We start from the raw sequence: 14,845 nt of genomic DNA, 5'->3' as shown, positions 1-14,845 counted from the left end.
ACATTGAAGTCCCCCACCCAGAGTATATTCTGTGCCCTTGCTATCCTCAGTGCTTCCTCCAAGTGCTGTTCAACATGGAGGAGGACTGATTCATCAGTTGAGGAAGGGCGGTAGTTGGTAATCAGCAGGAGGTTTACTTGCCCATGTTTGACCTCATGCCATGAGATTTCATGGGGTCCAGAGTCAATGTTGAGGGCTCCCAGGGCCACTCCCTCCTGACTGTATATCACTGTACTGCCACCTCTGGTGGGTCTTTCCTGCCAGTGGGACAGGACATACCCAGGGATGGTGATGGAAGAGTCTGGGACGTTGGCTGAAAGGTACTGATCGGAGTGTCCACACTAAACAGTAACACTCACAGCAAGGGAAATCTCTTCTTTCTGTGATAAATCAGTCCCATGTTATGTTGTGTAATGTAAATATTCAGTGAAGGGAACTCACTATAATAGTCACACTTCCCAGTCACGGTGTTGGGGCAGTACAGCTGCCTTCTGTGGGTAGAACCATATCGCTGAGGATATTGTCCCGTCAACTATCCCTGTTTGTCGATGATGTCACTAAAATACACTTGGAAACTGGAAGTTTGTTCCCTGGATGGAGTTCAGCCAGAAAATGTAAAGGAATGGCCACTAATTCAAAAATAGCAAATATGATCCCAAAAAGAGAGGAGGGACATGGAGAAGGAATTGCCTCTAACTGGGGCTGGAGAATGAAACGGTCACATATTGTGGTCGGGGTGGTAAAGAGACATGGAATGTGGGAACAGAGTTCATCAAACAGTTTGTTCATTCAATCAAATATTTGTTATTCAATTGTTTAAGTTTCAATTCCTTGTATTATAATTAAACATTAGAGGAAAAGTGTATATTACATTCTATTTCACACCTTCAATATTGGTCTCATTTTCTGCCCTGACATAATTAGATCTCCTGGTGAATGACGGAGTGATTGAGAAAAGTCCACAGTTGGAAGTAAACAGGGATTGTAGACTGAGGAACAACAGCAGGTGAATCAGCACAGGATTGTGAGAGCAGCAACCAGTGAGAACCCTTCCGATTCAAAGAGCTTCCATGGATCGACTGGGGAGATAAGTAAGAGAAAGTCCCATTTCCTCAGATAAACACTGATCCTGTAGACAGTCCACAGATGGTGAGAATGAGACTGGGAGAGTCTGATCACCGAGTTCAATTATCGAGCATGAGGCCGCGCATTGAAATGTGAAGTGAGATCAATTTCTGTCTCAAAACACAGTCACAAATGAATCTTGTGTCTGTTTTAGAATAAAGAGTTTTGATCTAAGAGGTGACTCCAGTCTGAGGCAGAGCCCAGCAGATATACAGTGTCTCCCCGCCTCCATCACCAACTCGGAAAGAACCCACCTTTATGGCCCCAGGAATATCGATATGTTAAGGTAGTACCATAGAGTTTTTCCGAATTCAAATATATTTCATATCCAACTATCGAAATAAATCATCTTATAATTCTGAACTGGATGCTGGGTTTCACATAATGTTATTTCCCATCAGTAAATCTATTTCTGGATTTCATATTTTCAGTTGAATTAAATGATTGTCATTTCAATATAAATTGGTGATAAAATGATTTGGAAATTAATGCCGCAGAATAACTTCAACTATAGTTTGGATAAATTACTGATCCGAGAAATAATCACTTTTACATTTCCACAGTGGGGAAAGGAAAGGACACGGAATGGTAATTTGATTGGATACAAGTTCGTGAGATACACGTACCACAGCGACACGCACACAGGTGATTGTATAACAGCAGTCAAATCTACCATTGAATATTTATGGTGTTTATTGACATTGTACGGCCCCAGGCGACATTCCACAATAAATACTGTGATTCATTTGAATGTTTAAAGTTACACGATTTATAACATTAGACATTAGCGTTATTATTAGAACCGTGGTAAACCTCCTCACCTCATACGGTGCTCATTAGTGTTAATATTAGTACAGTGGTAAATCTCCTCACCTCCTACAGTGCTCATTAGTGTTAATATTAGTACAGTGGTAAATCTCCTCACCTCCTACAGTGCTCATTAGTGTTAATATTAGTACAGTGGTAAATCTCCTCACCTCCTACAGTGCTCATTAGTGTTAATATTAGTACAGTGGTAAATCTCCTCACCTCCTACAGTGCTCATTAGTGTTAATATTAGTACAGTGGTAAATCTCCTCACCTCCTACAGTGCTCATTAGTGTTAATATTAGTACAGTGGTAAATCTCCTCACCTCCTACAGTGCTCATTAGTGTTAATATTAGTACAGTGGTAAATCTCCTCACCTCCTGCACTGCTCATTAGTGTTAATATTAGTACAGTGGTAAACCTCCTCACCTCATACGGTGCTCATTAGTGTTAATATTAGTACAGTGGTAAATCTCCTCACCTCCTACAGTGCTCATTAGTGTTAATATTAGTACAGTGGTAAACCTCCTCACCTCATACGGTGCTCATTAGTGTTAATATTAGAACAGTGGTAAATCTCCTCACCTCCTACAGTGCTCATTAGTGTTAATATTGGAACAGTGGTAAATCTCCTCACCTCCTACAGTGCTCATTAGTGTTAATATTAGAACAGTGGTAAATCTCCTCACCTCCTACAGTGCTCATTAGTGTTAATATTAGTACAGTGGTAAATCTCCTCACCTCCTACAGTGCTCATTAGTGTTAATATTAGAACAGTGGTAAATCTCCTCACCCGCTACTGTGCTCATTAGTCAGGTGCTGGTACCATGAGGGATGCGGTAAATATAATCTAATAGAAGCACCAAACAGGACACATCTCTATGAAATCATAGACAATCCCATTGACCATAGAGACCAGTGGAATCACACCCAGATATATATTGTGTATGTGGATAGATATATTCATGAAGTACCAGGATTTAATATCAATTCTCAACAAATCACAAACATAATGAATAAAATAATACAATAGCATCAGAATGTAAAATCGAGTAAAGAGTCATTTAAATCATCAATGCTCACCCTGCTCCATCTTTACTTCCAGAATATTCATTACCTCAGGAATAAGGCTGGTTCTGGCCTGCATTGTGTGAGCAAAGCTGACCAATGGGCGCTCCCAGTGCAGAGTCTCGGCCGACGGCAACTGGTTTGTGGAGATCAGCGGGACTCAATGGTTTCACTGGGCAGCTGTCTGTGTCACAGCTGATGTGGAGCGTTGATCATAACACTCGGGAAATGATCGATCCCAGAGCTAACGGCTCTGGCACTGATGGGGGAGGAGGGAATTTGTAACATGTTTGAAAAGGCAACGTTCTCCTACTCTCATTAATATTTCTGTCTAACCTCCTATTAATATTATGTTTATTACAGAGCATCAGAATCTGGGAACATCTGTCACCACCATGGCTGAAGGTCCAAACAAGGGAGAATGTCCCACATCTTCAAAAAAAATGAGAATGGACTCAGGTAGGTTCAGCAAATTCATCAAAATTGATTTTATGTCCTGACAAACGGTTCAGATCACGAGCAAGAACCTGCAGCTCACACAGGAAGAGGTAACAGCACAGATACTGTGTAGGTAGAGGGAAGAGAGTGACCATCTAGAGGGACAGTGCAGTCACAGTTGGAGGGATCTGCTGAGTACTCGAACTGTCCAATAGATACCTGGTGTTGGGGACTGTAAGGTAGATAGAGACAGTGTCTCAGACGATGGTCTTCCTGAGTAACAGTGAGAGACCGGGGAGCAGGGGGACACCCCGAGTGGGGCGGGGGTGAGAGGCAGGTGGGGCACAGAAACAGTACAGTGATAGTGGTGGGAGATCCTATTGTCAGGGAACAGGCAGTCTCTTCTGCAGCCCTGACCAGGTCCCGAATGGTAAGTTGCCTTCCTGATGCCAGGGGGAAGAACATCCTGGAACAGGTGGGACCATCTCTGGGAAGGAAAGGAGAGAAGAGAATTGCCATGGTCAGAACCAATAACACTGATACGTTTACAGAGGGAATATTAAGACTGAGGCTCAAGAATATAAAACAAGGCCACCAGATGGTGATCTCCGGATTGATTTGCACTGGGCCGCTTAAGGAGGGAAATATGAGGCAGGTCAATGTGTGGCTGCAAGGCTGGAGCAGGAGGGAAGGGTTAACGGTCTTGGGGACCAGAATGAGTTCAGGGAGAAGGGAAGGGACGGTCACGTTCTGAACCGACCAACAATGGTTTTACAGACTGGGTGAATGGTGCAGGAGGGAAGGGTTCACGGTCTTGGGGACTAGAGTGAGTTCAGGGAGAAGGGAAGGGAAGGTCACGGTCTGAACCGACCAACAATGGTTTTACAGACTGTTTGAATGGAGCAGGAGTGAAGGGTTCACCGTCTTGGGGATAGAGTGAGTTCAGGGAGAAGGGAAGGTACGGTCACGGTCTGAACTGACCAACAATGGTTTTACAGACTGGGTGAATGGAGCAGTAGGGTGGCATCAGCTGATATGACTGGAGGTTTGGAAAAGTCTGGATCTGAGGCTGGAAAGTGGAATTAATAAAACTGTTGAAGGAGGAACGGAAGATTTATGAAATAATGAAAAGCTATTAGTCGGTAAAAAGGAAGTTGATTTTGAAGTATTGAGAGATAAAGTCACTTGATATTAAAAAAACGAAGGAACGAAAACGGAACATTATTCGAAAAATTCGGAGTTCGGATTGTGTGTTATGTCTGTGAATCCACAAATCATTCCAAACAGATTCGGAAAGTTAGGGTCATGAGAGATGTGATCGAGTATCTTTAAGACAGGGCCTGACTTTACACAGGGCTCAGAGCGAAATGTTCTTGGTTATAACATTTTGAGGGGAGAGAAAAATAGTTCTGGACGCCAGTATTAATAAAGGTTCTATGACAGATCTGGAACAATAATAACTTGCATTAATAGCGCCTTTAATATAGTCAAACGACCAGGGTGCGTGACAGGAGCGATTATCAAACACAATTTGACACCGAATCAAATAATGAGATATTAGGATTGCTAACCAAAAGCTTGTTCAAAGAGTTAGTTTTAAAGAGACTCTTGGAGGAAAAGAGTGAGAAGGATGTTCCAGGGAGCTGTGTGAAGATAGAATCCATATGTACACATTTAAGCAAAAGAAAGGGAAATAGCACAATTCCCAGTGGGTTTTGCAGACCAGCAATCAGTGGAGGTGAGATAGAGGGGGAACTGGGGGAAACTAGTTGTGGATGAAGTTTTCGAGTGATACAAAACATTTCTTTAGTTTCTAAAAAATGATGATGGAAGAGAAAATGTTGGTGCACTAGAGGCGAATGCGGGACCATAGTTAGTGATAACTGTAGAGAAGGATTTGGATCTGAGAAACATCGCCGAGGTGGATAAATCACTGGGCCCAGAGATAACACACCCGAGGCTGTTAAAGGAAGACAGAGAGGAGATAGGAGGGACTCTGACCACAATTTCTCAATCTTCGATTGTTATCAAAAATATCCAGGTGGACTGAAGGAGCCCAAGTAATGTCTCTGGTAAAATAGGGAGAGAGGGTCAACGGGTAACTGGAGACCAATCAGTCTCCGTCAGCTGTGGGCAATCTCCTCGAATCTATAATTCCAGGTCGAATTAGTGAACATTTAGAGATACAGGGGATGATCAGGGGAGGCTGGAACTGATTCGCGGCAGACAAGTCGTATTTGGCAAATTTGATACAGCTTTTTTGAGAGGTGACTATATAGATCGATGGGATGTAGCACATGCGGTGTATATGGGTTTTCAGAAGGTGTTTGATAATGTGGCTCAAAGGAGGCTTCAGCCGTTTGTTATTAGAGAAAATGTAACCGCACGGATAGAAAGTCGATAATGTGTTTAGTTTTCTCCATTTTTGTTCACAGATCCGAACGCTGCAATCACTGAGTTCCTGACAAAGTGCGACGATTACCAACTGTTCCAGTTGACGAAATTCTACCGGGACAGACTAGAACAGGCGATTGAAGAAGTGGTGGACGGAGTCAGCTCATTGTTAACATACGAGAGGCATTTCAGTGGGCAGGAACATCGGGTAAGTGGGAGGGACACAGAATGAGTTTGGATTATTTAAACATCACAGAACTAACAAGATGTCAGATCTTAGAATCATAGAATGTTACAGAAGAGAAACAGGCCAAATAGGAAAGAAATGGATCAAATTGAAAATACAGTGAATCTGAAACACTGATACGAAGAGGTGAAAATACCCAGTGGATCGGTCGGTGTCTGTACAAAGGGCAGGGGAACGGTTCGGGTATAACTCTTGTGTGGACTGAAAACAAAAGGGAATCAGTTTAAGTGGGACTGGGAAAAGGAGAGACCAGTATATTCATTATTATTCTTTACAGAAAATCGTTGATCTCGTGGAGAAGGGAAACAGGGCGGACAGTTCCAAACTTGTCCTAAATCTGGTGATGGAGAAAGGCTCTCGGGCCCGAAGGGTGATGTGGGAATCCTTTGTGAAAATGCACCATGTGGTACCAAAGTTGGACAAAATACTGAAAGAGATACAGGAACTTGGTACGGTAAAATCACACACTGAATTCAATTTCAGATTGAAACACTGCAGAATTTACTTTAATATTACACAGATCTGATTTCATGAAAGCTCATTGATTTAAACAGGTCCTGATCCATTTGTTTACATGAACATCGGACGAGGTTTATCTGAAATACCCAGTCAGCTGAAAGGTAAGTGATGAAATGGGGATTTCAAACTGGTTATTTCACTTCTGAGAATCAGAATGTTTGACTGTAGACTTCAGTTCAGAAATATTCAGAATCTGGGAATCAGGAATTCAAAGGGTGCAGGGAACAGAAATGAACGTCGTTTGGATTTGTCAGCAATCCTCAACTATTCTGCACAGATTCAAGCTACACTTAACAAGATTTTTTATATATCCTGTAAATATGCGGAGGTTGCAATATTTCACATAATCCAGCTGCTGTTCACTAACACTTGTTAAATCCTCGAACACACTTGGCAGAATCCTAATACACTGTGAATCCCCATACACACCTGGCAGGATCCTGATACACTGTGAATCCCCATACACAACTGGCAGAATCCTGATATATTGTGAATCCCCATACACACCTGGCAGGATCCTGATACACTGTGAATCCCCATACACAACTGGCAGAATCCTGATATATTGTGAATCCCCATACACACCTGGCAGGATCCATTACACTGTGAATCCCCATACACACCTGGCAGGATCCGGATATATTGTGAATCCCCATACACACCTGGCAGGATCCTGATACACTGTGAATCATATACACAACACCAATGTGCCCCAAGGATGCTCTGGGCTCACAATTAATGAACAGTGCTTTCAGCCAGACGTCACGGTTTACCTGCGCCCCCAGAAATCTGCTCACAATCTCCTGTAGGGAACGAGGTGGAGAAATGCGAAATATTAAAAAATGTTATCATTTCACAGCACAGAACGAGACGTCAATGTGTTCGATCTGATCTGAGAAGATGTACAGATGTTCACACAATAGATCATTAATCCGTGCAGAAATGTGAGGGAAAGACAATGTTCAGGGTAATTCGGAAGTTGTGGGCTGGCTTCCGAATGGCAGTGAAAGAGAGAATCTTATTCCACTCAAAGAAAAGTCCTTTAACTAACGGGTCTTTTTAGACCCAATGTAATTTCTCAAACCTGCATTATCGGAAATTCAGACCAATATGAAACAAAGGAGTATAATTATTGGGAGAACAGTTGAAATGAACTGTGACTGTTTTCTGCTCTAACATTACACTGAGTGATGTGGGCAGTCGTTGTATTATTAATTCTAATCGGTGATATGACAGGACTGTTATAAAAACACATTCGATGTAGGTGTAAAACGACTGAAAAATTGTTCGCAAATTCTGAAACACAATATAACAGAAGAATGATTGGACCAAATGACCTTTTCCTGTTTCTAAATAAGCCTATCCCTGTTAGAGATATGATCCCACCTACCCCTCCTCTCAGTGCATCCACAGAAACACGTTCAATTATCTCTTGACCCCACTTACACTGCCCTTTTAGTGTCCTTCCCAGGCTCTCGGGCCCTTTGGGTGAGAAAATTACCCTGACTTCCCTTCTCCATTATTCATTATTTTGTTGATTGTGAGCCTGTTTCCTGTTTCCGATGAGTATATTCAAGAATCAGATCGATAGATTTTTGGACACGAAGGGAATCAATGTATAAGTGGACAGGGTGGGCATGTGGATTTGAGATATATCAGCCATGACATTAATGAATGGTGGCACAGGTTCGAGGGGCCGTATGGTCTACTCCTTCTTCTATTTATTATGTTCTTACTAATGTTGTGAATGCCATTGAAACATTTCAATCCCAAATTCGCTTGCACAAACAAAATACACCAAACCCTCTCACCATTCCCTCAACCTAAACTCCGAGTACCTGACATCATCATTTTGATTCCCCTCTGTACCTTCAGAATGGCAGTAATCGTTACCTGTGAACAGGTGAATACAGAAATGTACGTAATGCCCCAGATAACCTGCCCGAGTTCTGACACAATAACAGTGGAACTTCTGTCCATTCACAGTCTCTCCCTCTCCCAGTGCACACAATAACCCAGATAACCTGCCCGAGGTCTGATACAACAACAGTGGAACTTCTGTCCATTCACAGTCTGCCCCTCTCCCAGTGCCCACAATATCCCAGATAACCTGCCCGAGGTCTGATACAATAACAGTGGAATATCTGTTCATTCACAGTCTGTCCCTCTCCCAATGCACACAATAACCTATTTCCCATTTCCGCAAAAGGTCAGCACCACTGACGGTTTCATAAATTATTCCACTGGAGCCACTAGTTTCGTATACCAGAATCACGTTTGGATTTGTAATGAGATGTCCATGGTACAGGACAGGGCTGATAGTATTAATCATCAGAGGGAAAATATCACTTTCATAGAAATCTCCATGTTCAGTAAATATTGGAAGCAAGTGAAGATTTGAAACTTCTCTCCGCCATTATTCACTTTCAAGCGAGGTTTTCTGTAACTGACTTTAATTTCCTGATCGCACCTCTATTGAAGATGTGAATTAAATCTCGGAACATTTTACTGAATAGTAAAGTGATATTGAGAATTTGTTTTTATATCAATACAACTGACATTGAGAACCACTTTCTGTCTGTTCTAATTGAAGATGTTCAACAGAAACACAAGGAAACACTCCGGGTCCAAACTGAAACACTGATAGTGAACACGATCCTAATAAAGGAGAAGGTTAAGATTTTCCAGCTGGTCAATCTATACACTGAGCTAACGGTCATTTCTACTGTTCGAGATCGGACACTTGTAGAACATGAACTGCTGGCAAGAGGCCGAGACCATGAAGAGTGGAGAGAGAAACATCTCCGGAGAGAACTGGAAAAAATCCGAACAGATCAATTGTTCCACAGCTGTTTTACCAGGAGAAAATCCAAATCTGGGAGTTCAGCAGCAGTGAGCGGAGTCGCGGGGATTGGAAAAACAACAATGGTACAAAAGATTGTTTATGACTGGGCCACTGGGAAAATATACCCTCACTTTCAATTTGTTTTCAGTTTTAAATTCCGGGATTTGAACGCTATTAACTGTAGAATAAACCTGAGGAATCTGATACTGGATCTGTATCCTTACTTTCAGAATATTTTGGGAGAGCTCTGGAAGAACCCAGAGAGATTACTGTTTATATTCGATGGTTTAGATGAATTCAAGGACAGTATCGATTTTGATAACAATCGGATAAATACAGAGGCTGATTACATCTGCACAGCTCCTGAAGACCAGTGTGAAGTTTCTGACATTGTGTACAGTTTAATACAGCACAAGCTGCTACCAGGATGTTCAGTGTTAGTGACCAGCCGCCCCACTGCATTACATTTATTGAAAAAGGCTGAGATCAGAGTCTGGGCTGAAATCCTGGGCTTTGTTGGTGAGGAACGGAAGGAATATTTCAACAAGTATTTTGAAGATCAGGCGGTGGCAGCAGCTGTTTTCAAACATGTGGAGGAGAACGAGATCCTGTACACCATGTGTTACAACCCTTCCTACTGCTGGATCCTCGGTCTGTCTCTGGGTCCCTTCTTCACACAAAGAGACAGGAAACAGCAGCGTGTTCCCAAGACCATCACCCAACTATATTCCAACTATATTTACAACATTCTGAAAAACCATGGCCGAGAGATTGAATCCCCCCGTGATGTGTTACTGAAGATCGGTGAGATGGCTTTCACTGGAGTCTCCGAAAAGAAGATTGTGTTTAGAAATGGAGATTTGATCAAGTATAATCTGCAACCTTCCCAGTTCCTGTCTGGGTTCATGATGGAACTTTTGGAGAGAGATGATTCTGCCCAGAGTGTGGTTTACACATTCCCGCACCTCACCATCCAAGAGTTTGTAGCTGCACTCGCACAATTCCTGACTCCAGATCCTGGGGACATCCGGAAACTCCTCAGTGAAGCCCACAGCAAGGAAGATGGGCGATTTGAGATATTTCTCCGTTTTGTTGTTGGTCTCTCCTCCTCACAGTCAGCTCGGCCCCTGGTGGAGTTTCTGGGTCCATTTCTTCATCAAACTTTCTGCGGAGTGATTGACTGGGTGAAGGAGAAGGTTGAAGGAGAGATTGGAAACACAGAGAGTGAAACTGGTAAAAGGAACCTCCTGAACACATTCCACTACCTGTTTGAGTCTCAGAATAAAATACTTGTTCGGGTCACAGTGGGATCTGTGGACATACTTAAATTTGGACACCTGGATTCACGGCGAGCATTGCGACTGACACCGATTGACTGTGCGGTGTTGTCTCATGTCATTGGACTGTGTGATACAATAAAACACCTCGATCTGGAGAACTGCTCCATTCAGTGTGAAGGACTCCAGCGGCTGGGACCCGCACTGCACAAATGCCAGGTGTTGAGGTAACTGTATATTTGTCTCTAACTATTAGTCCAATTGTAGAACAGTCACGGATTGTATTGTTGCTCCGTAATGAAGGGAAACAAACTGTTCAGTTAAACCAGAGAGAAGAAGATTTAACACAAATATGACAAATGATACGAGGATCCATTAGTAATTCCCTAAGGATTGGAGAATCCAAAATGGTTCCTTGTGAACAAGTCGGGATTTTGCAGTCTTTATCGGATCAGTAAATACAGGTCCACTGAAAGAGTCTGATAATTTAATTGCAATAGATGATATTGATTGCTGTTTTTCTCACTGCCTGAGATACGTCCATTCAAGAGGTTCCTTCTCACTGTTACTTACACGTAGACCGACTCTAACTGCAGCAGTCTGTGTGACGGAGCATCCCACCCTCTTACCGAGGTGTGGGGGCAAGTGACAGTCACCGGACTGTCAACGTGTGTAGGAGAGGGAAGCAGAAACACCAAACATTCAGTAACAAACAGCAAAACACAGCTTTCGGGCAGTCAACCGCCAGAGGGCGAGCTGAGCTTTCCCCGCAGGACGTCGGTCCGTTATCTGAACTCATCAATGACACTGCCCTTCACACTCTCCAATACATCCACCATCTCTTCACCCAGCTGGCAGCACTCGTGCCTCTGAGTCAGAAGGTCGTGGATTCAGGCCCCTTGCTCATTAATCCAGGCCGACACTTCAGTGGGATTTGGGAGTTAAAATCTGCAGGTAAAAAGAGTGAAATCTAACGCGTTGTGGGGTATTAGTCCAGGAGTATAGACACACACCGGCCAGCGGTTGGGCCTCATATACAGCGGGAGGCTCCTGGGTTAACCAGGGGGCAGTGAACCCGGGAATTTCCCATAATCTGCTCCCTGTGTGTGAGGCCCCGCTCGGGGAGCGAACTTCAGAAAATTCCGCATAAACTGTCGGGCCCGTTAAACCTGAGATAAATGTAGAGCCAGTTCAATGGGAATGAAGTGAGAGACTCCGCTCCCCTATAAACTAGGAGTACAGGGTCATTTAAAACTTGTAACAGGACAGAATAAACTCACCTTGTTACATTAAATCCTGGGGGACGGATTTTAAAGCAGCCGTAAGTGCCGTTTCACAATATAACTCACCCCGAGATAATATACAGATTAATACAATGCTGCATAAAATACAGGTAATCACCGCTTTATCATTTAATTCAGGGAAAATCGCCACATTCCCATAAAATCTGGGATTTAAGAAGCTGCAGAAATGAGACAAGTTTCCCCAAACATGACGGGACCGGTCACTGACCTCCAGGAGGGTAATTCTGATCATCAGGGAATGAGACCGGACTGAGGGACATTTAAAGGCTTCACACAGACAGCACTTTATTTAATAAATACATTTACTGACAGTCCCTGAATATATGGGGTGTTGGACAGAGTGAGATTCATTGTCAGTGACAGGGAAATCTGGTTATTAATTTCCTGAAGATTTTTCAGTGTTTCCTGTAATATCAGAGAAAAATTGAGTCAGATCAGGAATTGGATTCAGTTTGTTTCTCACTCTCTGTTTGTGTTTAGACTGGGGAGAAATAAACTGGGAGATTCAGGAGTGAAACTACTGTCTGCGGCTCTGAGGAACCCGGACTGTAAAATACAGAAACTGTGGTAAGTATCAGACTGTGTGAGATTGTGTTTATAATAACTGGATGCTGAACACTGTACATTAATGTCAGTATAAGTAATAATAATACAAATAAATACTGGGAATTTACTCTGATTCCTCTTATCTCTGCTCGTCTCTCTCTCTCTCTCTCTGATCTCCAGGTTATGGGCTAACGATCTCACAGATTCTTGTACCGAGGATCTCTCCTCCGCTCTCAGTGCAAACCGGTCACTGACGGTTCTGAACCTGGGTATTAATAAACTGGGAGATTCAGGAGTGAAACTACTGTCTGAGGCTCTGAGGAACCCGGACTGTAAAATACAGAAACTGCAGTAAGTTTCAGACTGTGTGAGATTGTGTTTATAATAACTGGATGCCGAACACGGTACATTAATGTCAGTATAAATAATAATAATACAAATAAATACTGGGAATTTACTCTGATTCCTGTTACCTCTGCTCGTCTCTCTCTCTCTCTCTCTCTGATCTCCAGGTTATGGGATAACGATCTCACAGCTTCTTGTACCGAGGATCTCTCCTCCGCTCTCAGTACAAACCGGTCACTGACGGTTCTGGACCTGGGTGGCAATAAACTGGGAGATTCAGGAGTGAAACTACTGTCTGCGGCTCTGAGGAACCCGGACTGTAAAATACAGGAACTGCAGTAAGTATCAGACTGTGTGAGATTGTGTTTATAATAACTGGATGCTGAACACGTTATATTAATGTCAGTACAAGTTAGAATAATACAGATAAATACTGGGAATTTACCCTGATCCCTGTTATTTCTCTCTCTCTCTGATCCACAGTCTGAATGATGTCGGTCTCACAGATTCTTGGACCGATGATCTCTCCTCCGCTCTCAGTACAAACCGGTCACTGACGGGTCTGTCCCTGGGATCAAACTCCTTCACAGACCGATCTGTCCCCGCTCTCCGCTCCCTCATACTGACCTGCAGGAGTCTGGAGCGGACCTGGTGAGTGTTTGTGTTAATGTTTAATGTAATAAATAAAATATCAATGGGATTCAGTCCCTTTTATGGGTAATATTTGTCTGTAATTATTATTGAAATATTAACCCCAGTCTCCCTGTTATTTACACTGTTGTTCAATCTGTTTATTTCCTGTTTAATCTTTAATCTGTTTCAGGCTGTGGGGGAATCAATTCAGTTTAAACGGAAAGAGACACGTGGAGTCACTGCGGGAATCCAGACCCGGACTGAGTGTGGGAGTGTGAACATTTCAATTTGTAACCATTCCTGGTCTCATTATGTGAACATTTCAATTTGTAACCATTCCTGGTCTCATTATATGAACATTTCAATTTATAACCATTCCTGGTCTCATTATATGAACATTTCAATTAATAACCATTCCTGGTCTCATGATATGAACATTTCAATTTATAACCATTCCTGGTCTCATTATATGAACATTTCAATTTATAACCATTCCTGGTCTCATTATATGAACATTTCAATTTATTACCATTCCTGGTCTCATTATATGAACATTTCAATTTATAACCATTCCTGGTCTCATGATATGAACATTTCAATTTATAACCATTCCTGGTCTCATTATATGAACATTTCAATTTATAACCATTCCTGGTCTCATTATATGAATATTTTTGGCCGATTCTCTGTCCCTCCCCTTTAACCGGCCGCGCTCCAGGTTTAAATCCGAACGGCCCTTTAACGGTTTCCAGCTCGAGCTGAGCGAGCGTCGTCTCCCATTGTGACGTCAGAGGCCCAGCGACAGGGTCACGAGACTCAGTCACCCGGTCCCACAGCGCTGATTCTGCCGGATATCCGGGGCTGGATGGTCCCCAATGGGGCACTGGGTCAATGTACAGACAGGAAGGGCCCAGGGTGGGGCTCAGTCTGGGCTGCAGTGGGACACTGGGTCAATGTACAGACAGGAAGGGCCCAGGGTGGGGCTCAGTCTGGGCTGCAGTGGGACACTGGGTCAATGTACAGACAGGAAGGGCCCAGGGTGGGGCTCAGTCTGGGCTGCAGTGGGACACTGGGTCAATGTACAGACAGGAAGGGCCCAGGGTGGGGCTCAGTCTGGGCTGCAGTGGGACACTGGGTCAATGTACAGACAGGAAGGGCCCAGGGTGGGGCTCAGTCTGGGCTGCAGTGGGACACTGGGTCAATGTACAGACAGGAAGGGCCCAGGGTGGGGCTCAGTCTGGGCTGCAGTGGGACACTCGGTCAATGTACAGACAGGAAGGGCCCAGGGTGGGGCTC

General features: G+C 43.4%; 1 protein-coding gene across 1 annotated transcript; it reads left to right on the top strand.

Annotated features, from left to right (window-relative positions):
- Positions 1-1,319: 1,319 nt before the first annotated feature.
- Positions 1,320-13,921, top strand: LOC137314557 (NACHT, LRR and PYD domains-containing protein 3-like). The gene is made up of 12 exons (XM_067979864.1): positions 1,320-1,411; positions 1,689-1,770; positions 3,365-3,460; positions 5,875-6,041; positions 6,358-6,529; positions 6,635-6,700; positions 9,193-10,948; positions 12,506-12,592; positions 12,752-12,922; positions 13,084-13,254; positions 13,400-13,567; positions 13,740-13,921. The coding sequence occupies exons 3-12, from the start codon at positions 3,397-3,399 to the stop codon at positions 13,825-13,827; spliced, it is 2,910 nt and encodes a 969-aa protein (XP_067835965.1). The 5' UTR covers positions 1,320-1,411; positions 1,689-1,770; positions 3,365-3,396; the 3' UTR covers positions 13,828-13,921.
- The last annotated feature ends 924 nt before the right edge of the window (positions 13,922-14,845 follow it).

The sequence above is a fragment of the Heptranchias perlo genome, unplaced genomic scaffold, assembly GCF_035084215.1.
Source record: "Heptranchias perlo isolate sHepPer1 unplaced genomic scaffold, sHepPer1.hap1 HAP1_SCAFFOLD_52, whole genome shotgun sequence".
NCBI lineage: Eukaryota > Metazoa > Chordata > Chondrichthyes > Hexanchiformes > Hexanchidae > Heptranchias > Heptranchias perlo.
This window is presented reverse-complemented; position numbering and strand designations above follow the sequence as displayed.